Source organism: Anastrepha ludens, chromosome 3, assembly GCF_028408465.1.
Source record: "Anastrepha ludens isolate Willacy chromosome 3, idAnaLude1.1, whole genome shotgun sequence".
Taxonomy (NCBI): domain Eukaryota; kingdom Metazoa; phylum Arthropoda; class Insecta; order Diptera; family Tephritidae; genus Anastrepha; species Anastrepha ludens.
Genome location: NC_071499.1, coordinates 62,404,146 through 62,430,770, shown reverse-complemented (window position 1 = coordinate 62,430,770; position 26,625 = coordinate 62,404,146). Strand labels below are relative to the sequence as shown.

The 26,625-nt window shown below is 35.5% G+C and overlaps 2 protein-coding genes and 1 long non-coding RNA gene across 10 annotated transcripts in view; 1 reads left to right on the top strand and 2 right to left on the bottom strand.

Moving 5' to 3' along the window:
- The window catches only part of LOC128858082 (uncharacterized protein DDB_G0284459), a 73,544-nt gene extending 56,440 nt beyond the window's left edge, over positions 1-17,104 (bottom strand). For 2 of the 8 annotated variants that reach the window (XM_054094026.1, XM_054094033.1), the window contains exons 1-2: positions 16,744-17,102; positions 16,562-16,673 (exon numbers count right to left, since the gene is read on the bottom strand). The gene's annotated coding sequence lies outside the window, so the exon portion shown is untranslated. Of the gene's footprint in view, positions 1-15,080; positions 15,347-15,432; positions 15,567-16,561; positions 16,674-16,743 lie in introns of those variants that run through there. The other 6 variants (XM_054094034.1, XM_054094027.1, XM_054094032.1 and 3 more) reach the window with 6 other exon arrangements.
- Positions 2,726-3,638, top strand: LOC128858083 (uncharacterized). The gene is made up of 3 exons (XR_008453980.1): positions 2,726-2,886; positions 3,009-3,263; positions 3,333-3,638. It is a non-coding gene; the product is annotated as an uncharacterized LOC128858083 (long non-coding RNA).
- The window catches only part of LOC128857533 (MICAL-like protein 2), an 87,612-nt gene continuing 67,603 nt past the window's right edge, over positions 6,617-26,625 (bottom strand). The window contains exons 3-4 of the mRNA XM_054093284.1: positions 22,461-22,546; positions 6,617-6,754 (exon numbers count right to left, since the gene is read on the bottom strand). Coding sequence (XP_053949259.1) covers positions 6,617-6,754; positions 22,461-22,546 — 224 coding nt within the window. The remainder of the gene's footprint in view (positions 6,755-22,460; positions 22,547-26,625) is intronic.

Below are 26,625 nucleotides of genomic sequence, written 5' to 3'. Positions count from 1 at the left end.
CCACTAAAAACACCGCAAGTCCGACGGTTCATCGTGTCAGGGATACCAATTTAATAATTACGTCTGGAGGCTGTCGTGAACAATAAGCTCAATTGACAGTTACATTCGTCTGCTGTTCGTCTTACTGCATTTTATCAATACGGTAGTTGTTCTTGCTGCTGCGTTCGTCTAGCATCAATACTTCGCCCCCAATCAATGTTGCGAAGTTCCACGATAATTCGAGTTACAAAAGCTTACACCCACCGCCTTCCACTTTTTATCCGATTCGAGCATTTGTGGGACTAGATTATTGGGCGTTAGAAAGACAGCAGTTTTGTTTGCTAGTTCGTCGCGTTCCTTATCGAACTTGCTGCAATAAACGACCACATGTTCGGTGGCCTCCTCCGCGTCCAAGCATTCTGAGCAATAAGGACTACCAGCCAAGTCTCGGCCATGTAGATATTTTTGGAAGCACCTGCGTCAGGAAAAAATCAACGTCTCCGTGTTTCCGACAGATTCATTCGTTACTTCGTGGGATTAACCTATGCGTCCACCGGCTCTTTGGGGTGGCTGGTCCCATTTAGAATGCCATTCAGTTATCGCGGTAGAACTTTCTGCTTATTTGAGTTGATCTGTCGGTTTGGGACTTTGCGAGCAGTACAACCTATGACGCAGATTGCAGCGTCCGACATCCTCCTATAGACACGTGCGGTTCTCAACACACTTATTCTACTGACCTACAGTACTTTTTTCAGTGGGTGCTTTTAAATTTCACCTAAGAAAAAGTATCGCATACTGCTTAGTGTGCTAGCGAAAGAGTTTTCCTTTGGTTGCTAGTAACATTCGATTTCTTGCTTCGATGCACATTTTGAAAACAATTGACAACAGTGCACGAAAAATTACTGCTCACATACGACCAGCGATAAGTGAATAGAAATTACACAATTATGCTTCACGACAATCCAGACAACTTTTTTCTCTTTTTGATGGTTAAAAAATTAACAAAACTTGGGTATACTATTTTGTAGCTTGTTCATCGTGTTTCCAAAGAGCTATCACTATTAGATGCTATTGCCAGAAAATTTTAATGAAATTCTCTCAGAAGTGAATTACAGATGCTGGTCATATATATTAACATTTTCAGTAGTTTCAGCAACAACATCCGTAACCAATGCCTCCGAAATATTGTAGCATCAATATGCCAAAATTCTTTGAAGAATCTGTAGTGGGTAAATTAAATTTTTTTTTAATGTAAGTCGAAAATTTTCGAGATCACCTAATTTTCGGGGCTTTTTTAATTTTTGAGATTTTTTAATTTTCGGGGTTTTTTTTAAGGGGGGAGCCTGGTTTATGAGGCCTAAAAATTGCACATCTTTGCGATTTTTTTTTAAGGAAAAAATTAATTTAGCACTGCAAAGTTTTTTCTATCTTTAAATGAACATTTAAAAAGTATAAAAAATTTTTGTACTGGTTAAAATAAGTTGAAAAAAACGTTTAACATAGAAATTAGTAGAGCGCTGCAACGCTGGAGTTTCCAACTATCGTACAAGACTAGTAATTATTATCTAAAGCAAAAAATTCAAATGGATTTCTAATTATCATGATTTTTTATTCTAAATAACTAAGAAAACTGAGAGAAATTCCAAAACTTCAATTTTTTGGAGGTTTTAAAGAAAAAAATGCCTTTCTATAAAACAAAAAATTCACTTCAACTTGGTATAAAAAAAAAGAGAATTTAATACTGAAGGGAACAAGCTATGATTCATTTCAAAAGGTTCATTAGTTTTTTTCCATTCATGCACGCCAATTCAAAGAAATCATAAAAATGAAAAGTCGAGAAAAGAAGATAAAGTTTGTACTACAGCTGTCCGGTCACAGCGTAACTACCTAACGCTCGCCTACCTTTGGTTTTGTATCTACGGAAACACTGAGAATTAGGCTCTGTAACTTTGTGTGAATATTCTGAATTATATTAGGAATCGCTTAAAACGAAAAAAAAATTCATTTTTTTGACATTATAAACCAAGCTCCCCCCTTAAAGTAAGTCGAAAATTTTCGGTATCGCCAAGTTTTCGGAACTTTTTTAATTTTTGGGATTTTTTAATTTTCGGTTTTTTTTTTAATTTTTCGGATTGCCCAAGAATATTGAATAGAAAACAAAAGACATCTTCTCGAAATCCCGGTAAGAAGCAACGCCTTAGCCTTTCAGAAGCCACAATCAACAAACGAGAACTTGCAGTCGTGGCTGGCGATATGAGTAGCAAAATGTTTCACGATTGACGAAATGTTACTAGTAATTTGTTTGGTCTTTATAGCGCACGTTGCAATTTACACATGCATGTATGTATGTATGTATGCGTATTTACAAGTGGTTAGAACACCCCCTATGCCTTCTGTGGACAATAGCAGATGCAATGCATAACAAGAAGACGCTTACTTAATGAACTTACGCTTTATGTGAAACCACAAGAATAATAAAAATGCTAGTCTTATGATACCGCCGACACTTCAAAGCGAGCACAGCCACAAATCACGAACTGTCAGTCACTCTATCGCAGTGCAGAAAATCACAAAATCGAATAGTGATTTTAACAGGCAAAGGAAAAAAAACAAAGCTAACATAAAACTTGAAAGCAACGAACTGAACGGCACAAACAACCAATTTCCACTGTTGGCTAGTTAGTTGGGTTAGTAGCTGGCAGTTTCTGGATGGGAAAACGCAATCAAAATACTTTAATAACACACATCGTTGAACGTTGCAAAACAGCTTTTATCCAAATGTGTTAACTATGCATATTTACTAGGGAAAGAATAATGAAATAAAGAAAACTGATAATAGTGAGAATTTAAAACTTTCTCAAAGCGCAAAAAAAAAACAAAACAATTTGAGAACATAAGAAATAGTAGGTAAGCAAACTTCAAAATAAACATTTAAAACCGGTTATACGCAAGGCTGTACGGAGAATAAGCTATTCAATTTGTAAATTTTCCTCATCATAGATTTTCAGCCATTCACATTTCTCTTGCAGGCAATCAACATCCGCTGCATCTTTTGCACAAGCATTCACACATACACACACGCATGCATTTACCATAAGTAGTAATCCATGTATTTATGGCGCAGCTAACCTTTGGCAGTATAGCTATGGGAAAGTAAACATTAAAGAAAAGCGGTAGTGTCTACTAGGCCCCCGAACGCTTACTAACTTTAATGTTGAAGCAAACTATTATCGGCAATGCCTGTCAGCTCATAAACCAGCAAAGCAGTTAACCTAAAAATGTATGTAAGTATTTCATCCGGCAATAGAAAACGTTGATTTTGCTAATAAAATCTTACTAACTCCGCATTATAGTTACAAACGACTCTCAAACAATGAAACGCCACCCCACCAATGAGAAGAGCACAAATAATGCACTTGTTTCACACATTACTTATACAAGAACAAAGGGTTAGCTGACCTGCCGTGACTACCTGTGCGTGCAGAGAAACAATTACACACACGCTGACCATCGGCACTCATTGAACGACCGGCTGTTGAGACCTATGAATGTAGTGATGCTCATGTCGTATTCACAACAACGACGCGATTTTATACATGGATGGGCAAATGAAACCACAGCCACAAACAACTTGGAGTTTAATGTGTAAATAGCGGGTGCTTTTATTTGAGAGGTATAGCAGTTTTTTCAATTAATTTCGGACTTAAGGCTACTTCGAATGCGGGCTAATTTTGCACCACTTTTTCTAGTATATAACATACACCCACAAAGCAAAAAGGAGTACAAAGGAGTCAAGTCGCGTGTTGCGGGCAATCGACACACTTCTTGACTTGACTTACTTTTGAATCAGCAAAAGCTAGTATCCCAGTAGCGTGAAGGTTTCAAGCGCTGTATGGCGTATTCAGTTATGGAAGAAAAAATATTTTTCTTGTTTTTTAATTTTAATTTTTTTATAAAAGTTCATAGTTCATTCTACATTAAGTTGATTGATTTACATATATGGTATCAAAGTTTCAAATCCATACAAAATTTGTGAAAATTCGAGAAGTGTTCACCAAAATTTCAAACATTTTCGGATTTTTAAATTTCCATTTTTTCACATTTGGTTTCATAGCACATAAAATTTTAGTATCCAGCCGAAAGCCTCCGTTGCTAGCGCTGCGTTATCTTTTTGTTTATTAAGCAATTCTATTGTTATTTAAGCTTAAAAAAAAAAAAACAATTTAGTATAATAAAGTACCTACAAATTTGAAATGGTTCTAACGTTTTTTTTGATAATTCTTTTTCCTGACGGAGAAGAGACAAGTAGTCAAGAGTCAAGATTGGGTAAAATATCGCGGTTCTATTAAATATCGCTATCAAAGTATCGCGATTCTCGCCATAGAATATATTCTTTTCCTTTTTGCGACTCTCCTCTCTCATAATTTACCACTTATACCCGGGTTTCTAGGTTTTTCTGCACTGCCTCTCTTTTTACATACTTAATTTTTTTGAGTTGCCCTTCACAATGATGCCGGATGGTGCCAATAAAGTGATGATTACAGGCGCTATATGGCGTATTAGATAATTTAAGACTTAAACAGGTGATGTTGTCTCTTTTCGCCCTTCTAAGAAAAATACAAATACTTGCGATCTTCTGTAGCATACATTAAGAAGACTTGATTTATTATTTAAATAGACTTCTCGGGACTAAAGTTAGTATAGAAACAACAACAATAGCAATAGAAACAACAGAAAGGAAGAGTTTGGTTTTCTGAGTATAATTTATCTAATTATGGCTGAAGTTTTGAAATAGAAAATATTTACCAAATCTTGAAACAGATTTTTATTTATATTTTTCATCATAACAAGCCCCAACTTCAGATCGCGCGCCACACTGTTAGAGGATCTCTAACCATTGAGGATGGAAAGTGACAGTCCTTGGCCAAATATAATCCGGTAACGTTGAGCCTACTGTCGTGGGAACCGTGAGGCCACTGCCTGATGTAAAAAAATCATCAATAATTCGTCTGTTATTTTTTGTTGTTGTTGCGCGCATAACGATTCTGGAGTGACAGTCCATGGTCGGATATACATATAGCCGCGTCGTTACGGCAACGCAAAACCGACTGTCATGGGAATTCATCACTGTTTGCAGCAGTCACCACTGATGGACGTTTGTTTCATCTTCAGTTTGGAAAAAGTGAAGCCACCGGTATACAAACCATATCGAACAGTAGCTTTTTGGGATTGAAAATCTGTTTGAAAAGCATAATTTTGCTCCCTCATCAAACCAGAAATTTTCCTCACTGCTAAAGAGGACTTTGCGCCAAATACCCGGTTCACCTTCCAGTTGATTCTTAACCTATTCACTAAATTACGAGGCAAACAAGGGTCCTATGGTCTCAATTTTTGGGCCAATTGGTTTTCATGCCGTAGACTAAACCCATTTTTTATCTCATTTAAAAATCTGCGAGTGACCGAGAACAGCACCAAATCTACAAATTTAGGTATTTAGTTGTTGTTGTAGCAGCATAAATATTCCCCATGCATATATGGGGAATGCTGCTGAAGTGACAGTCCTTGGCCGGATATAAATCCGGGTCTTTGCGGTAACGTAGAACCGACTGTCGTGGGAACGTTAGGTCTTTAGTCATATTTACTGCTTTTCTTTACTTTGCATGCCAGATTTGGCAGATTTTTCAGAAGAAAGACCCAAAGATATGTATGCTTTTACTTGGACAGCTGGTTTGACCGATAATCCTATTGACAATTCTATTACATATATTCTATAAAAAAACACCCCTTATGTGGTACTTTTAACTCGCTTGCTAAGCGTTCTCTCACTGTATTTCAAGTCAGAAAAGCAAGCTATTTTAACCATCTTTGCTGCCCCTATTCCGACGCTAATAAATCATTGATATGAATTAAAGACCTTCTTAGGTCAAAAAGTAGATAACTATCTAGGCACCGCGCATAAACATTTTTTAATCGCTTGCCAGGTAATTATATGTTAAAAGAGATATTAAATTTAAAATAACAACAAGCCACACACACATGGCTATGCTCTTAATTACAAATTTCCATCTGTGAAATGTGTCGAAATCAGTGGCATTCGTTGCAGCAAAAGTAAAAGTTGCCGTCACTGATTTTCTTTTTATATCGTTTACCACTATTATTTTTGGACTCTTTTTTTTTTACTTTGATTTTATTGCTTTTGCAAAAAGTAAAAGTCTGAAATGTAGCTGCTCTTGGTAAAAGTTGTCATTCATCACTTTGTGCAACAAAGGCGTTTTGTACTCATTCTCTTTTTCCCCTCCATACAGGGTCTTTCAATAAGTGAATCGCTTCCACAGCTGTGTAGCAAGTGGCATTGCCCTGTTGAACTTGATTTGGCAAAAACGAAAACCCACTTTGTATACTCACATTGAACGGATTAAATAGCAAACAACTTGTGGGATGGATGTTACCAGAAAATGTTGAGCCTGAAATATAGTCTCAGCCTTTCTTGGCGGAGCTTACAAAACTGAGTAGTTTTTGCGAGTTTATTACTCTCTCGCCAAGGTTAAATAAGTGAGGCTTTTTTCGAGGTGCGCTACAGAAATAAGATTATAACTATTCGCATAAAGTTCGAGATTGGGTTCTTTAAAACAAGAGCTCAAAGCGGGTTAATTGTTGTTGTTATTGTTGTTACAGCAAAAACATTTCCCGGGGAATACTGCTGTGACAGTCCTTGACCGGATATAAATCCGAGTCGTTCCAGTAATATAGAACCATTGGGCGTTCGTCGTTCGAGCTAAATAAATAGAAATGGGAAAATTACACAATTTGTTCCAAGAAATACTTTTTTTAACGGCAAATCTACTATCTATTTCCAGCCCACAACTCACGCGGCAAAGCAAGGTCAGGTCAAAGAACTAGGATGTCTGTTCCCAAATGCCGTTATCGAAGTTCAACCACCATCCATTGCAGGTGAAGAGCTTCAGCTGCATTGCGAGACCCGGGCTGCTCTGGCTCAATTACGTTCTGGTGGAGGTGAATCATCGAGAATCGACCCAGACATGCTCAACAAATGTTCGGCATGTAAATGTACCGCACATGACAGTAACCACCTCTTCCCATGCGCTCTTAAGCCCACTCATCTATCAATTCTTGCTCGCTGGACTCCGCCCACGAAAACTGCCTGTTTAATGGTCCTACGATAGATGCGATGCGATGCGATGAGAAGACGTCAACGGCTGATGACTTCCTTGCGCTAAACGGAGTTTTTATGAATTGCTACAGCAGCAACTAAGAGGTCTGTAGTCTATACTGGACCACAGGATTAATGAACATTAGCCAAGGTTGATGGAATAGGGTTTTTAGTCTCCCATTGGAGTCTCAGGTTTCATCGTTAAAAAACTTCAATTATGTTACGGTTTTGCCACCAAATCGACAAATCGAAAACTTTTTAATAGGCAGCAGTCCATATTTCTACTGATTCAGATGGTTCTGTCAGCATCCAGGTTACAAATAAGCGACTGAAAAGCAATCGAACCTGGAAATGCCAACTGAAAGTCTTCTCTATAACTAGAAAACTATTTATAAAAAATCTCTTCTCTAAAGGCTTTGAAAAGAATGCAGAGAGATGTGAAAGAGAAGAGCTAACGAAGTCAAATGAAGGTCAGTTGTGATATTTTTATTAGCGCTATTTTAAGTTTCACCATCAAAAGATAAACAATTAAATGTATAGAAAACAGTTTCATAATAAAGTAAACTAACCTGAACCTAAAAAGCATTTACCGATTTACCGTGTAAGCTTATTTTGTTTTATTTCCTCATCATACAGAGTTTAGGCATTAAGCTTGGATACTCGTACTAGTAAGTAATTTGTTTGCAAAATATATTTTTACACATGAAAAACTTAAGAACAAAGCACTTTATCTCGCTTCACTCATTGCTTAACCCAGTTGCTTAATTCTGAAACTATAGAAACTACGTAAGACTAGACTGTGCATTAATTACTTTTGTATATGCATTAGGGTGTCTCACCAAAAAAATTGTGGTATTTCGACCAGAATTAAAAACAAATTATTATAATTAAGACTTCCGCCAAAATATTTCGAAAAAATATTAAGATTTGAAAACCGAACCGAAACCGAACTGAACATTTTGAACGGATATGAAGCTGAAGCCGAGATTCGGTGGTTCAATACTTTTAAGCTTAAACTTTTTTTATATTCTGAGGTGGTTTTTTGGAAAAAATATTTTAACAAAACAAGTGCGTGTAGCGTAGTACACATAACAGAAGTGAAACTTTCAAGGCAGACAAAGAAAGAGGAAGAGACCCGAGAGAGAATGAGAGAGAGAGAGAGAGAAAGAATATTTATTTTATTTTTTATTTATTTATATGTAAGAGTAATAGTTATAAATAACCAATACACTAAAATTTAACAAGAATATATATTTAAATAAATTCACCATATTTGCAGAGAATACAAATAGACAAAATTTACAAAAAACGGAGAAGGGTCGACCGGTGTAGGTAAAGGCCGGACACAAACCGTGGCAACACCGGGCACTACTCCGAGCGTTTATCATCCGCACAAACGCAGCGATTCCAGGATCGCAGGAACGTCACAAATTACCGCAAGGCAATACCAATAAATCCGACGCCGGAGTGGATATCACTTTATAGTACGCACAAGCACTAGCCAGGAAACGGAAATAAGCGCCAAAACGTAGGCACCAAAAAAAACGCCAAAAACGCCCCTAACAGTAGGCACCAAGGAAATATAACGTCAAAAAGTAGGCAAAAAAAATATATATTTCCTACAAGTTTACACCAACAAAAAAGGCCAAAAAGTATTACCTCTCATTAGAAAACTCTGGAAAAATAGCCTAAAGTGTCTCTAAGATATAAATAAGGTATAGCTCTCCCTCTCCTTTTCTTCTACGTTATATCTCTTTTCTCTCTCGCGGAACGAAAATGCTCAAAACGTTGCATGGCCTTGAAATTTTCCTCTCCATTCTCGCTCGCCCATGGACACCTAAGAAGTTTCACTTTTATAAATATTTTATTAAAACAAAATCGAGTTTTGGAGATTTTTTACATCGGTCCAGCTGAAGTAAATTTTCGGTGGTTCACTACTTTGCTAATTTCTGAGGTGGTATTTTAAAAAAAAAAAGTTAAAAAAAAAATTCAAAAAAAAAACAGTTTTCATAGATTTTTTCACATCGGTCGATTCTTTTAATTTTTTCTTTGGTTCACTACTTTTAAGCTGAAACTCTTTTAAAATCTGGAGTGATTTTTTGGAAAACATATTTAAAAAAAAACATTTTATTAAAAAAAAATCGATTTTTGGAGATTTTTTCACATCGGTCCGGCTCAAGTAAATCTTAAAATTTTTTTGGTGCGTCACAAATTTTAAGCTGAAACTCTTTTATAATCTGAAGTGATTTGTTTGCAAAAATATTTTAATAAGCTAATTTTATAAAAAAAAAAAAAAAATCGGTCCAGTGGTCGCTTTTTGGAGGTTTTTTCACACCGGCCCAGCTCAAGTAAATCTTAATTTTTTTCGAAATATTTTGACGGAAGCCTTTAAATATAATCAACTTTATAATACCGATGGAAAAACAGCTCTATGTTTTTTTTCATATATGGCGCACCCTAATGTATACACTTACGTAAATATATGACTCTTAAAATCAAATAGTTTCAAAAAAGCGGTATTCACACACAATACATTCTTTTATAAAGTTTTTTACTGGATTTTTTGTTTGATGATGACCGAAGATTTAGGATATGAAGCCGTTTGAGGCCAATGTAGCTCTATAAATGAAGCGACCTACGGTTTCTTGTCGCCTTTGAGCCGCTGTTAGAAAAAATGTATCATTTGATGCTTCATGCCCACATTGGGCTCCCTACGGTGGGCACACGACTCTGGCCACACTTTTTCAACTTTGGACGTGAATTTAACATATTTCTATTATAGCTAACTTGAGCTCCCAGGTAGCTTCCTAAGATTTAATTTTCTGTCGATTTATGGATATAACCTTTTAAAACGGATCCTCGAACGGGCCAAAAAAAAATACCAGACACGGGTGCTCAAACGAAGGTTTTAATAAAGGTTTCAAATGGAGGGTTAATAATATTACACTTCAATATTTTACTACAGGTAAAGTCCGCACCTCAGCCTGAATGTTGTGAGCTTAATGGCGAGTGGACGAGCTGACATACGGGCACAGGCATAAAAAAATGTATGGATCGTTCCCTCGACAGGCGGTTCTACATTACCGGAAGGACCCGGTTTTTTATCTGGCCAAGGACTATTACTCCAGCCAACATTCGCAGTACATTTATGGGAAAAGTTTATGCTACAACAACAACAACAACAACAAATTGATAGACATAATTTTAAATTTGGGTTTCACAGTCTCGTGAAGCTGCTACGAACGCAAAACGTCGTATGAACAAAAGTTTATTCCAACAATAGGTCTCAAAATGGGAAAAATATTTTCTCACGCCCCGCTTACCTAGAAAAGATTTTAATAATGGCCTTAATCTCATAACATCCTGAACGAAATAGGTCACGCCACCGTCTTTCAATGAGCCTTGAAACTCAAAAATACACCGAAATGTTCAAAGTTATAACTAAGTATGCATGTAAGTATGTATGTATGTATGTATGTATGTATGCATATAAGTATGTAGGTACGTATTTATGTGCATACTAATGAACAAGTTTTCGTAATTGAAGTACACGAAATTGCGTGCCGCGTGAAGTCATAACAAAAGAAACGCGTTACCTGGTGACCCAATGGCTTCATTTGTATGCAAAAGAAAACAAAAACAAAAACTAAAAACCAAAAAACACAAACCAAAAATCACTTTAAAAAGCAAAAGCAAAACCAAAAACATAACATAAACCACCAAAAAAAGAAAAAAAAAACATTGTGAGAAGTACATACGAAATGAAGTATGCAAAAACTAACCGTTAGTACTTTTGATAAGCCCGCTATAAAAAATCGAAAGTTAAAATGCGGATAAACGAATCAGTAAAAGAGAAAGAAAAAATTAAAACGCAATACCGTCTCTAGTGCTTTGGACTCAAAACCAGAACTTTTGCAGGTACACACATACATACAATATTCATACATGAGACCGCAGTAATAGCAGCGCGACATATTTCAAAGTTTTGACTATTTATTTTTTATAAAATTTTTTGTTTGTTTTTTTTTATTTACTTTTTTTATTTTTTATAAAATTTTTTTTATTTTTTATTTATTTTTTTTTATTAATTTTTTTTTATTTTTTATTAAATTTTTAAATTTTTTTTATTGAATTCTTTTTTTTTATAATTTTTTTTTATTTTTTATTTAATTTTTTTTTATTAAATTTTTCTTTATTTTTTATTAAATTTTTATTTTTTTTATTGAATTCTTTTTTTTTTGTTTTTTTTTTATTTTTTATTTAATTTTTTTTTATTTAATTTTTTTAATTAAATTTTTTTTTTTAAAGTTTTTTTAATTTAATTTTTTTTAATTTAATTTTTTTCATTAATTTTTGTTTTTATTTTTTATAAGTTTTTTTTTTATTTTTTATTAATTTTTTTAATTTTTTATTAATTTTTTTCATTTTTTATTAATTTTTTTTTTATTTTTTATACATTTTTTTTTATTTAATTTTTATTTTTTTTTTATTGAATTCTTTTTTATTAATTTTTATTTTTTTATATTTTTTTTATTACATTTTTTTTTTATAAATTTTTATTTTCTTAAATTTTTTTTCATTCATTTTTTTTTTATTTTTTATTAATTTTTTTTTAATTTTTTTTTTATTTTTTATTTAACTTTTTTAATTATTTTTTTTTTAATTTTTATTTATGCATACGACGCCATTTGCAAAAATTATAAATCTTCCGAAAAGGTAATTACTTTTGCGCCACGTTGTTTATTTGTACCGAATAAAATTAAGGGCATACAAATTTCAGTTTTACTGTAAAGTATAAATGCTAAGCTATTCCTTTTACTAACCAAACAAATATTAATCGCATTACCAAAAGATTGCCACAGCAAATGAAAAATGTCAAAGCAAAATTTTTGTGGTGAGTCATGCCACGAGAGTGCCCCCTACAGCGTATAAAAATCCTACACCGGCGTCATTACACCGCAGCTTAGCGCCAACAGCAGTTTGCCAGTGCAAGTATACGCTTTCAGGCAGCTGAGCAGTAAGTACAAAAAAGAATTGCATCGATTGGTACAAAAGCAGGCCAACAGGGCAACAAACCGACGGACGGACGAAGCTATCGAAAGAGGCAGACCGTAAGATTGGCATGTTTGTGATACATTAACGAAATAGAATTTATAGCCACATGCCAAGCACACCTTCGCTGCAGCGCGCATACATACACATTTATACGTATGTATGTATGTTTGTTTGGATACTTTGTTTGGCACTTCCCCACCACCCACACTCCAGTGTTGCGGGTTGCGTTATGAGCAGCTCAACACGCAATACTTTTAATAAAATGGTAATGCGCCACATTTATGCAAAAATTTAATTCCAATCAAAAATAACTACACATTTAAGCACTGAAAAGCCGAAACTAGCGCCACAAGCCACTCCCCAATTGCGGCCTAGACATGACGAGTATGGCGGTCATGCGTGTCGAGGTGGCCAACAAACAGCTTTTTTTTTTGCAAATGTTCAGCAAAAATGAAGAAATAGAAAATGCAACAAAGTCAAACTTCAGTGAGCAGCGAGTTTGCGGAAATTTTTAGAGCGATGAAATGTGAAAAATGTGCACGGCACTTTTAAGTGCGAATGCTAATTGTGAAGCTGCTATAAGAAATTATATCTATAGTAGTAGCTTCCGCAATGAAAAGGAGAACAGTAATTAAGAAAAACTTCCTTTCTACGGGAGGCGGTTTTGCGTTACTGGAACTGCAAGGATATATAATGTAATATATATGTCACTGCAGGAGCATTCGCCAAAAAAATGTTGGGGAATGTTTTATGTTGTTACAATAATAACTATTTAGTATCAAATAGTTTACAATTACCTCATTTAACTAACGAAGTGAGCTTGGCGATGAAACCGAGGCGAGGTCTCAAGGTCGAGGTTAGTTAACCGTCGGTTAGCTTGTAATGACAATTTGGTTTTCACCAAATCTTTGGTAGATGACGACGGACCACTTCGAAAATGTAAATTCAGATGCTAGAAGAGTTGCACTACAGTTTTATTTAGAATTATTTTATGTAATTCATTCTTGGTTGCAAAAGACTTCGTTTATTTAGGAACCCGCACTACCACCGATAGCAATGTCAGCCTGGAAATCCAACGTGAAATTTCTCTTGCGAACAAGTGCTACTTTGGACTAAGTAGGCAAATGAGTAGTAAAGTCCTCTCTCGACGAACAAAACTAACACTCTACAAGGTTCTCATTATGCCCATCCTAACGTGTGGCGCAGAAGCATTAACGATGACAACATCCGATGAAGCGACGCTTGGAGTGTTTGAGAGAAAGATTCTGCGGAAAATTTGTGGACCCTTGCACGTTGGCAACGGTGAATATCGCAGGCAACGAGACAGGCATAGCGTAGCGAATACGCTGGCTGGGTCATGTCGTCCGAATGGTTACAAAGGCTCCGGCTCTGAAAGTATTCAATGCGGTACCAGCTGAAGGTAGCAGAAGAAGAGGAAGGCTTCCTCTGCGTTGGAAAGATCAGGTGGAGAAGGACTTGACGTCACTGGCGTCGGTTAGCACGAGAAAGAAACGACTGGGGCATTTTGTTAAACTGGGTCAAAATCGCGCCAATTAAGAAGATGAAGAGAATTCATGCTAACCTGTTGTTTTGCGTGTGCCATCTGTGTTATTGTTTATATTCGCGAGCCCCAAAGGGGTTTAATTATTAGCATTGGCCGAGTGACACGCCAGTGTTAGCGAAAATAAAAGGATGGACTCAGTTTCCTGGGTAGAGAAGCAAACACATTTGTTAACACTCGCTGTGTTTATTGTTTTTGTTGTTTTTTTACTATTATACAACATTTCAATACATTCTATGTGAATACTATTGGAGTGACGGTCCTTAGCCGGCTATAACGGGTTAAGGGCATTTAGAATTTTCAAAAAAATGGATTTTTTTTTTGCATTCTCTTAAAGTAGGTATAATAAAATAAAAAAAAAATAAATAATTGGCACGTACACTTCTGTTAGGGGTTTGGCCGGGCTCCTCCACCTATTTGTGGTGTGCGTCTTGATGTTTGTTCCACAAATGGAGGGACCTACAGTTTCAAGCCGACTCCGAACGGCAGATATTTTTATGAGGAGCTTTTTCATGGCAAAAATACACTCGGGGGTTTGCCATTGCCTGCCGAGGGGCGACCGCTATTAGAAAAATGTTTTTATTAATTTTGCTTTCACCGAGATTCGAACCAACGACCTCTCTGTGAATTCCGAATGGTAATCACGCACCAACTCATTCGGCTACGGCGGCCGCCAAAGTAGGTATAATATCTTAAAAATATAGTGTTTGAAAATTTGAAGTGAGTCCGACAAAAAATTTTCGAGTTATTCAACAAATAACAAAGGACGTTCGAGCGCTCCGGAGCATTCACTAAACTGGTCTGCCCTACAGTTCCCTGGTATATCTCTGTGGCCTGGAACCCAGCATAAGATTATACGTAAGACACTCCTTGCTGTTGTTTGGAATGCATCCAGGCCTCGTAGGGCAGCTGGCTCTCCGATAGAATGCAGATATCCGTTGATGATATTCTGTTTATCTTTAACCATTTAAGGCTTCATGAATAGCGTTTATTTCCGCTTGAGAAACACTACAGTGATCCGGTAGTATAAAGGATTCACTAATAGAAAGCTCTTCGCAAAATAACCCTGATCCTACACCGGTGTCCATTTAGCTATAATAGAAATATGCTGTAATAGAAATATGTTAAATTCACATCTGGCCAGACCCGGCTGCTCAACGGAGGGTTAACAATTATTTTGATTTGAACAAGTCTACAAATTATTTTAGGTTTTTGTTATGCGAGGTGTAAAATTTCATGTCGAGGTGAGTTGTTGGTTGCTTTTAAGTCTCAAGTGTAGTCCATTCCATTCTAATCACACCTTGGCATACTCACTTAAATCAACTAAAATAACACCACTTTTCTGACACCATCAAAGCAGCTCAATTCCCACCGTTACATGACCGCGTTGACAGCATAAATCCGTCTCAAGTAGGGCTTAAAATTGGTGCTGCTATAGTGAAAGCAACACCAGCAATAGTAAAACGTAATATTTACTTCTGGTATTCCATACTTAGTAGCCTATTTTGTTAAAATATTCACTGAAGCATCAAAATTAGCATGCGAACATAACAAATATGAGCCGCAAAAAGTTCTTAATAATAACTGCTTTATGTTATGAGCACAAAAACGCCTGAGAAAATAGCACTGAACACACAAACGCACACTTCTTTTGGTATATATGTACATGGGCAAACCTGTTTTCTTAGCATCCTTTTTCCAGATGAACTAAATATATAATTATAATTTTTCAAAACTTCAACTTATTAAAAAACAGCCTCAACTATGAATACTGGCTGCCACCTTTAGCGCTGAAATATTAAAAATATATGAAAAAACAAGAAATCATTAAGTGTTTAACTGTTTTAACCGCTTTGAACAGTTATTTGCATTAACATAAGCATACAAATTCAGCATTCCGACAAACAACAGTAAAAACAAATCACTTTGGAGAATTGGCAAAAGTAAATAAATTATTCCCATATTCGCTTTTGACATTCTTATACGGTTTTACATTAACACCTTCCAACCCTGTCGCGCTGGTTGACCACAAGCGCGAGCACAATGACTAAGCTGAGAAAATGTTCATATGTAATGCAACCGACAGTTGGAAAAGACAACTTAGCTGCACACTCAACGCATTGATATTTTATTAAATTATAGTTAAAATTTGTCAACGCGTTCCAAAGCACATTATTTTTCATATCAAAGCATAAATGTGCCAGCTTTTTAACAACTTGGGGAAAACGGCCTTGTCATAGCTTGTTCGCTATGAGCGCCAGCGGCACATATATGTATGTACATACATACTTTTCCAATCAGTCACCATGGCTGGTGGTGGCGTCATTTCTTATCATTAGTAAACAACCATGATTGCTGCTTGTTGCGATAGGCGTTTATTGCCATTGCCATTGTGCGAGATGTACATACATACATACATATGTACTAACACATGCACATATGTACATATGTAAATTTCTGTTGCTTTGAGAAATTAGCAAACATGCTTGCTTACGGTTAATCCACCCTTCCATATGCGCATACCTGCTTTTAATTACGAAATGAATCTTCCATTTGAAATATTTGCATGCATTTTTTGATGGTTTTCAAGTGAAGAGAATGTGCCGATAAATGTCTTGCTAATGAGTCACTACTGTTGGCGATCACATTCGAAGCAGTCACAAAAGTTGCTCCACCAGTGCAGCGCAATGTACATAATTTCATATTTTTATTTTTCATATTTTTTATTCCACATGCACATAAATTTAACAGAAATAATTAGAAACGTCGATGAATAAGATTTCAACGTTGTTTACCTTCTTCAAGTTTTGTTGCCATGCAAAGCCGGCTAGTCAATTTGCACCAACTCCACCAATGCCACGTACCAATTAAATGTGAAAGGCTTCCAAGCGCAAGCAACAAAGCAATCTACTGTTACAGTTTTATCGAATTTTCATGTGCAGTTGTTTAACACTAAAATATATTACACTTTGTTTACCTACGCTTCAGACTGTTCCACCGCAGCCGACGCAGCTAGCGGTTGCACTTTTTTAGGCAAGCCCAATTCTTTTAGCTTTACCGTTTTTCTGCACAACCCTCCGATCGATCTTTCTTTCTTATTTTGCTCACTAACAAATTGCAATTGAGTTTTAGAATTTTTACCTTTTTTTGTGCTTTTAAAATTTTTTCACACTTTTTCTAAAAAATTGTAATTTTTCTCGATTTAATTGTACTTTTTGCACTAAAAATTTTTGTTTTGTATAAAATCAAAATAAGGAATGTCAGTGCGAAGAAGGTAGCAAATACACCCACCCACCAAATCACTTTCAAATGGACTGCTGGACTGATTGGAAATGAGAAAAGAGAAGCAAAATTGAGAGGGCCATTTTGGCAAACGTATTTGACAGCTTCACATTATTGTTGTTGCTCGGCTGAAGGTGGCGCTGCAAGCTGGCTGTCAGTTAAAAAAGGTAGCTGCGACATCTGCAGTGCATTGTGATAATTTGTTTTGTTTATATGGTGTGAAACTATGCTAACCTAGTTGAACTAACGCTTACCAGGTGGCGCATGCACGTGTTTTATACATTTGAAAGAGAGTCACTATTTAGAGAGCGTTAGGAAAAAGAGATTATTAAAGTACTGTAAATGAAAATAACTCTGTTGTTTTTAATGCGAAATTTACAGACCATTTTGTTGGTGTTTAGCAAGGTGGATTTATTACCCTTACTTATGTATATGTGGTTGCTGTCACCTATAATAAATTCGCCTTGGTGTTTAGTAAGGCAATTAAACACTCCATTTACATTTATAGGTAATGATGTAGTGGAGCAAATGTGTGATCGAATCGCTGAAATTCGATTCCTTAGTGCTTAACTGAAGAAATCTGCATAAAAACTATATTTTCGCTAGGTAAAGTACAAAAAATCGCTTACTCTAAAAATTTAAGAATTAAAAAAACTAGGAAGCGTTTCAATAATTTTTCAGCTAGCAAACTTTTGCAAACCCATACATGCGCGTGTATGCAGAAACATGTATGCATGTATTGTATGTGCAACTGTATGTGCACAAATCAGTTCAAAAGAAATGCAATAACAACAAAAGCGGAAACTCTACTCAACTGCACGGCGGACGAAGGCCTCGTTCAAATGATGCCTTAAAAGGTCTTATGCCATAAAAACCAAACGCTGGAAAACTAGCACAGAAACTATGCAGGAAGAATAATATGAGAAAAATAACCATATCCAGCAAGGCGGCAACAACAACAAAAATGTGCAACATGCGTGCGCAAGCACAGCAGAGATGCACGAGCCGATCGACAATGCAGCCGGCCGAAATATTTATGTGTGCTACGTATTATGTGTGTGTGTGTATGTATGTATGTACATATCTACATCTATGTGACTCTTGGCACGATCACCAACAACAACAATCACTTGCATACCTACTTAGTTGCCGCCAGCAATGCACATGTTCTAGCCATTCGCCGCTGCTGCAGCCAACAACAGTTCGATGAGTTCTTGAGACTTTGGTTAAAATTCTGCGCATTTTATGGGGTTTATTGGCAAGAAGTTACATGTTTTTTGCTGCAACTAAACAGCTGAGAGGTAGGTTATTGTGGTGGTTGTTGTTGCTATTATTGTTGTTGAAGTTGCTTAAACGTTGTTATTGTACAAATTGTAGTGTGTGCTTGTGTTGTGATTTCCTTTCGCTATGCAGTCAAGCGCTTCATTGAAACGCTTTGCCTACATTTTCTATGGCCTTAGTAATTGTTGTTGTTGCGTCTTTTTCTACACGCTGCTTTCTCAAAGAACTTTTTCAGCATTTTTTTTTTGCGATTTTTTTTGTTTTTGTTTTTGTTGGGATTGCAAACTGGGGAATTGTGCCAATGTGTTAGCAGGAATTGACTGCAGAACGCACAAGTCAAGGTAAGTCTAGATAAGGTATGGATGGATGCAGTGAATATATGCACTAATACATACATACATACATACATTCACTTATTGGTACATAAAAGCAATATATAGAGCGAGCAAGCTTTTAGATGGGTGAATTAGAATCTGGCTAAGTGTTCTATGAGTGTAAAACCCGCATACAATTTTCAGCAGATAGTTGATTGGTTGCAAAAAATACTAATAATAATACTTGCAAATAAATTTATGAGCTAAACTGAAAGAGAGTGGTTGCTCCCAACCACCGAATACCGTAATTGGAGTCTAACCACCACAAACAGCAGATGAAGAGCACCAGCTTCCCCGTTAGACCCACTTAACACTGGCACAAGTACGTTCTGGATATGGTAGCAAGTTAAACTCCCACTTATCCAGAATTGACCCCGACATCGACATACCAAACATACGTCCGGCATGTGAAGGCACCCCGTACGACACTAACCACCTTTTCACACGCGCCACTAAATCTACTCATCTAACACCCCTTTCCCTCTCGACCCGACCTGCCGAAACAGCAAGTTTCCTGCGCCTACCTTTCGATGAATTAGACGAAGACGACCGGCGACCTGAAGGCACGGTGACGTAGACCATTATTTAACCCAAATATTGAGCGGTCACGGATGTTTCTTGGAGTACCTCCATCGTTTTAACATGGCAACAATGCAATAGAAAGCGCGGAGCACGTGTTCTCCTACTGTGATCGTTTCAACGAAGAAAGCCGAACGGTTGAGTTAGTCTTTGCTGAAGAACTGAGCTCAGACAAGTTAATCAATAACATATGGGCATCACATGACTGTTGGAACGCAGTTAAAAGTTTTGCAGAGGATAATGCTGCACCTGCAACGCGCGGACTGGCAGCGTAAAACGCAGAGAAAAACAAATCAGCCCTCGATAGGAGGTGAACTGTTTACGAACTGACGACAAATAACAGACGGTCGTGTCATGTGCTCAGGACGGCATAAGGCGGCATAATATTACCGCAACACCTTCTTTGCTGCAGATGCAAAAGAAACCTCGATAGTGTAACAACATCCTTACGCCCATGCGAGAGGAACCTGAGAGCATGCCACACATACTACTGGTATGACGGCACTGAGTCATTAGATGACAAGCCTATAGCATGAAGCTGGCTACAAATATGGTGGACCCAGACGTTGGTGAATAGCATTGGTCCATTTAATGGACACCGTTCTGGGCCTTCCCGAAGTAATGCAAGGTAGTTCCGGAAAGGGAGTCTCCCCAGAAGAGGAGGAGGGATTGTTTCTAGTGGCTACACCATTCAACGCAGTTGACGACGGTCGCTGTAAGTGCGAAGGCATTTTGAGCCCTCCTCACCCGGCACAAAAAACAAAAACGACTGACAGAGCTTACTATTGCTGCTACAACAACAATAACATAGTTGTTGGTTTCCTAGAAAGTGAAAAATATATTTTGCCATTATTCCTACAAGAAAAAATATTTTTTCTATCTAAAGCTCTTTTATCACCCTCCAGCTCTTACTTTGATCTGCAATTTTGAGCTCGCTCTACCTTCTCCAGGTGTAATTTTGGTGCAGAAGTGTGGTCTGATAGAATTGTCGTAGAGGGAATTAATGAATGTTAGAAAGCGAACTTAAAAATCAAAATTCTCAAATATTATTTTCAAAACAAAAAAACCGAAAAAAAATTAAAAATGTAAATTTTTTTTATTAAAAAAATTGAAATTTTTTTTATTTAAGTAGTCGCGTCCGTAATTATTTTAATTATTTTTGGCACGCAAGGGGCTATTTACTTCACAAATATTATTTTTATTGTCATAATTTTTTTTTTGTTTTTTTTTTTATAAAAAAATTTAGATAGCCCCTTGCTTACCAAAAAATAATTAAAATAATCACGGACGCGACTACTTCTAAAATTTAAAAAAATTAGTGTTTTTTTTATAAAAAAATAATTTATAAAATTTTGCATACGCTTTTCATATTTTTATTAAAGGATATATTTTTTTGAGGGGTATGATGATCTTTTTCTTTCAAAATGACATTTAAAAGCTGTTTATATATTTTGTTTGTTTATTATTTAAGTTTAGAGGATAAAAAGCTTCTTATTACGGGTGATTTTCTTAAAATGTTAACAAAATTAATTTAATTCAAATATTTTTTAATCATTGCTCAATAATTTTTTTATTTATTTATAGTTAAAAATTGTCTTTGTAATTTGTTTTTTCTAATTGTTTTTTGTATTTTTTTGTAATTTATTTACTTTTTTTTTGGTTTTTTGGTTTCAAAACAGTCCTACAAACTTAGGAGGATAAAAGCCTTCTTATTTCCGGTGATTGCCTTAAAATGGTGACAAATTAAATTAAATTTAAATATTTTTAATTTTTTTATTTATAGTTAAAATTTTTCTTTGTAATTTGTTTGTTGTAACTTTTTTTTGTATTCGTTTTTGCATTTTTTTTTAAATAACCCTCCACAAATTTCTTAAGAATTTTATTAAGCTGCAATTACAAAAAAGTTTTAATCAGTTGCAAATTGCGACCTTTAAAATATTTGAGCTTTAATTATCAGATTTGTCTCACTGTGCATCAGTTTAGTCCACATTTTGAATTATTACTTTTAAATCAGAAAAAGTTTGAAAGGAAATGAGTAAGTCGCTTCACTTCTTGAAAATTTAGTCACTCTAATGACGTAATTTTATGAAAATTCAAATAAATTTATATAGTGGTTTGAAATCTTTATACATTTTTTTCTGCGATCTACTCAGCAAAGTGTCTCACCAATTCGTTGACTGTTAAAAAATCATTTTATTTCATAAAAAAAAAACGGCAGTTTCGTCTAACCTAACCCCGAAAAAACGTTTTCTACATGCACATGCAAGCTCTTTATAAAGAGTTTTAATAAGCAGAATTTAGTTCAGCAGCTAACTTTCGAAAATAATAACTGATTATAAAAAAAATGAAGTATGAACTTTTGGTGGTGGCCCTTAGCTATTATAAGAAAACATAAATTTTAAAAACTATTTACATACATACATATAAGGTGGCACAAAATTAATCAGCCTATCGGAAGATTTACAACTTTTGCAAATGGCGACAATCATATTTGACACTTCTAGACAGCTGCAGTATACGAACAGACCTACAATGAGGCGCGTAAAGGTCAACATAAAGATTTCCATCAATCAAAATTTTTTTTTTTTTTTTCTTATTTTTATTTAGTAAAAAAGTTATTCAAAAACTAATAAATTGGATGATTAATTTTGCGCCACCTAAACAAATATTTTATGAAAGTCATAAAAATAATGTGAATCTTAAATTATATAAACCAGGCAAAAATAATTATAATTGCAAAATGAGACAGTTAACAAAAAAAAATATACGCATAAAAAATAGAAATATTAATGAAAACAGTGAATTGTTAGTGCGCGGAGTGCATAAAAATTTTTCAAAACTAAAAATCAACTACATGAAAAACATACACAAATTTTTACAATGAGCAAATAATGAAAGCAGTAACTACTACAGGCACACAGCTATTAGTTATAAATTTCTCATACGAGGTTATTGGTGCAACAAGTCGCAATTAAAAAAAATTAAAATATTATTTATACCTACAAATGTGCGATTATTCCTAATGTTGCTTTAAATGAAATTAAAATTTCTATGCTCAGTGCATTAAAGGAGTTCACACACACACCAAAAGAATGTGTATGCGGAGAGATTCTTGCATTATAGTATAATATATGGAGAGTTAGAAAGAAGTCAAAATAGTGACAAAAGAGAAACTCACCTTCGGTGGTGGTCCGGCTGCTTTCGTGATTTGCGTCTTTTCCGCGGACGCTGTGGGTGAGGGGCGTTTCAGTCTGTTGGGAGAATCTGTAATGAAAAGAAAGAAGTAATAATAAGTAACTAGTCAGGGAATTATTATTTAAATTTCACATATTTATAAAAGTAATTGAGATAGCCAAAGGAATAAAAGAACAATTCAAACAAAATTTCGTATGTGAAACCAACTCATTCACTTATACTCTCACTACCTATTCTCCTACATACCGAAGAAGAAATTACCCCTTCTCAATGTTGTGCAAATACGAATAATCCGCATACGCACCTGAACTCTAACTTCTCCTAACTCCATACATTCAATCGAGCGATTCATTCATTTCATTAATCAACTTTCCAAAACACGCGCACAGCCACACACACACTCAGAAACATTTTCGCTGCTTGTTAAATGAAATTTAATTTATTTGGCTACTTGCAATCATAGCGAATATGTCAGGCATGTCATAGGATGATCGGCTATTCTTCATTTCTCATGGCATGAGCAATGGAGTGCTCAAAAGAACAATTTTTTGGAAAAAAAGATGGGAGAGATCTGTTTTCCCTGAACTATACAGTGACTCACAGCTTATTTGATGCATGTAGGACTTTTTTAGAAAAAAGAATATGACTCGATGTTTATTAAATTTAATAAAATGTAATGTAGATGACTTGTAATGAGATACGTATGTACTGTTTACCACTGCAGAAAGAACAACAACAAAAACAAAGCTTGCTGAAAAAATATAGAAACAAATAGTTTTCTCATCAAAATATGCTCACAGCTTAAATGATGCAGTGTATTTTATATTTTCTTTGAGAATGCAATAACGGTGAAATGTATTTTTCTCTGTTTAGCTTAGCGTCTTAAGTCATTTTCAAAAAATTTTGGTACAGAAAAGTTGAAAAAATTGAAATTTTTTAAAATGGGAAAACGGACCTCATTGGAAAAAGGGAAGACGTCATTCGTCAGCATAAAGAGGGCAAAAGCCAAAGATAAATTGCAGAAAATGTTGCTATTAGTTCCTCAACTATACAGCATATAATGGAAAGGTTTCGCAACGAAAACAGGATAGAAAATAAGGGCAGATCTGCACCAAATAAATCATTTACTGATGCAGATAAGAGGTGGATTGTTCGCAAAGTTAAAAAAAAAACTCGATATAAGGGATCCGACATTAACAAACGAAGTCGAAAAATACTTAGGCAAGATCTGTAACCCTGAAATTGTTCGTAGAGTTCTGCGCGAGAAAATTTTCATTCAAGGACTGCCCGAAATAAGCCGTTGATTAACGCTCGTAATAGAAAACAAAGAATAGAGTTTTGCAGACAACATTTAAACAAAGACATTCCGTTCTGGGTGTCCGTTGTTTTTGCGAATGAAAGCAAATGTAACCTCTTCAGGTCTGATGGGAAGTCCTGCGCTTGGAGAAAACCAAACACCGCGCTTGAACCATGTAATTTGTGCTCTACAGTTAAACACGGTGAGGGCAGTGTGATGGTATGGGGTTGCATGTCCTATTCAGGTGTCGGAAATTTAACATTTATCGAAGGAGACATGAATAAAGAATCTGCTAAAAGACACTTTAGTACAAAGTGCGGATGAAATGGGCATAAGGGATTCGTTTAGGTTCTACCAAGACAACGATCCCAAGCAACGTTTGGTATTGTAAAAACTTATCTGGAACTGCCCACATGTAGTACAGACACCTGCACAGAGTTCAGATCTCAACGTTATTGAGAATTTGTGGTCATTGCTGGAAAATAAAATAAGAAACCACAATATTTGTAATGCTTCTGATCTGAAACGGGAACTACAGAAAGAATGGGATAAAATTAGTTCCGATCAAAAATTGTACAATAGAATCTATGAAAAGCTGTTCTGAATCAAAAAGGATACTCCACTAAGTATTAGCCGTAATCATGAAATCGAAATATTAGTGTCTTTATGTTTTTTGGAAACTTTTAATTTAGTGCATAATTTAAGCTGTGACCTCAAAACTGTAACTGAATTATTTTAATTTGCCATATCTTTCTTATGAAGAAACATTTTTTGTTATTAAATAAAACATATTATTTAAAAATAAAAACAACATACAATTTTTTTCTGTAATTTTTTCTTTTGATATTTTAGTATTTTGCAGTACATATTTTCTGTTTTTACCTATTTCTGGCGATTAATTTGAGTTTTGAGCCTTGATGTATTAAGAAACTCACAGTAGAATTTTATCAAAAATATTTTTATATTACGAGTATTTTCTGGTCTTCCACTAAAAAGAGACAAAAAGACACATCTGCTGAGGTGTGAGGGGTGAAAATGTTCATCAAAAATGTTCCTATTTGTTCTTTACATAGAATTGCTGAACACAACATACCTATGTATATCTAAAATGTAAGGAACGCATAAGTAGTTACTGATGCCGAGGAGAATGCGAAAAAGGGTGACAACTTTAACCTTACCTATACACGCATATTTAATTTGCCCTCTTTAGCGAAATCAGTTGTTCGAATCTTGTTATATTTTGTTGTTGTTGTACAGAGTTGTTTAAGCAGCAGTCTACAAGTATGATTGATAACTTATCCAAATAAATGTGTTAATATTTTTTGAAGTCAATTTTATACAAAAACAGAAAATTATTGATCTTAAGAACCATGGCGGAAAGAGTTCCGAAAGTGTGGCCAACAACAGAATCGATTTTTAGCTATTTTGAAGGATACAGATGGTTTGCTTACTTAACGGGGTTATGACGCCCGGGTTTGTTTACAACAGAAGTTTATTTACAACAGCCTTCACTCATATTGCCTCGCTGCCACATGAACAACGATTGATTGGACGAGGGTTTGAATATGAGTACATATGAAATGATCGTGCAGATGAATCGTGCGAATCCTCCTGTGTCGTGGCAGCCGGAGTTTCCCTCCCAATTTTGTTTTTCACCATAGTTTTTGGCCAAGACTGATAAATCTTTCACTCTTGGATTGTTTTCCGTGTATCTCTAACACGGTTTCACAATCATTTCGCATACAAAGTACTCACACACTCGTCCAGTCAGTCGTTGTTCAGACGGCAACGAGGTGTCGTTGGTAAATTTAATTCGTATACAACCAATATAATCTCAGTTCATTTGTAAACATACCCCAGCCTATCAGCTGATTCTGTCAAATTCGTTCAGAGCCAAATAACGGTCTGCTAAAGAGCACACCTCTAAAATCTTTTTTAGCACGTGATTGTATGAGTGTGTGAATACGTGTGAGTCCCCAATGGCGTTACCGAAGTTTGCCAATGTTCCTCACAATTTTGCCTCGGATGGCCCGATCTTGTAATCTATTATCCTTGCTTAAAAATAATCAGTCCGCTTCTTTACCGATTTTAACGGAACGTGGAAGTAGAGTAGAGATCGAAGTGGACTTTATCCGTCGCAATACAACTGAATTTTCTGATCCGTATAACCTATAAACTGCTGTTTACGTTTCTTGTTCATTCTCACCTAGAATAGGCTGTTATCAATTGGAGACCTTACTACCAACTCTCGATTAATAGAATAGAACGCGTTCAACATTTTTTTCATAAGCAAGCATTACGTTCCCTCCGATTTGAGTCTCCTGTTCCAGCCTATAATTCTCGGCTAAAGCTAATTAATCTAGAATCTCTTGAAAAGAGAAGGACAGTCCTTTTACTTTCTTTTATTTTCAGTACTGTTAATGGCGACTGTCCAGATCTACTTGGCCGGATAAGCTTTAATGTCCCCCAAAGAAGTCTTCGAAATTTTTACCCTTTTTATGGGGAAAACTTTAAGACTAAATTTGCAAATAATGCGCCCATTGCTCGCGCACTTCGAGACTATAATTCATTATGTAATACAAGCCTGCTTGATTTTGCATTATACAGATCTAATTTTGTAAAAATTTAAATTTAGTTACTATACTTAGATGCTTTCCACTCCAATTCAAGCGGGCTATTCGGGACATGTTCTTCGATTTCGATGTATGTAACTCAAATATGTTGCTCTCTGGTCAAAATAATGAGACACGTATTTTTTTGTTCGCCCGAAAAAATTTTTTTTCAAGATTTATCGGCAATTTTGTTTTTCGGCTCAAAATCGATTTTTTTTTTTAATTATATAAGAAATTTT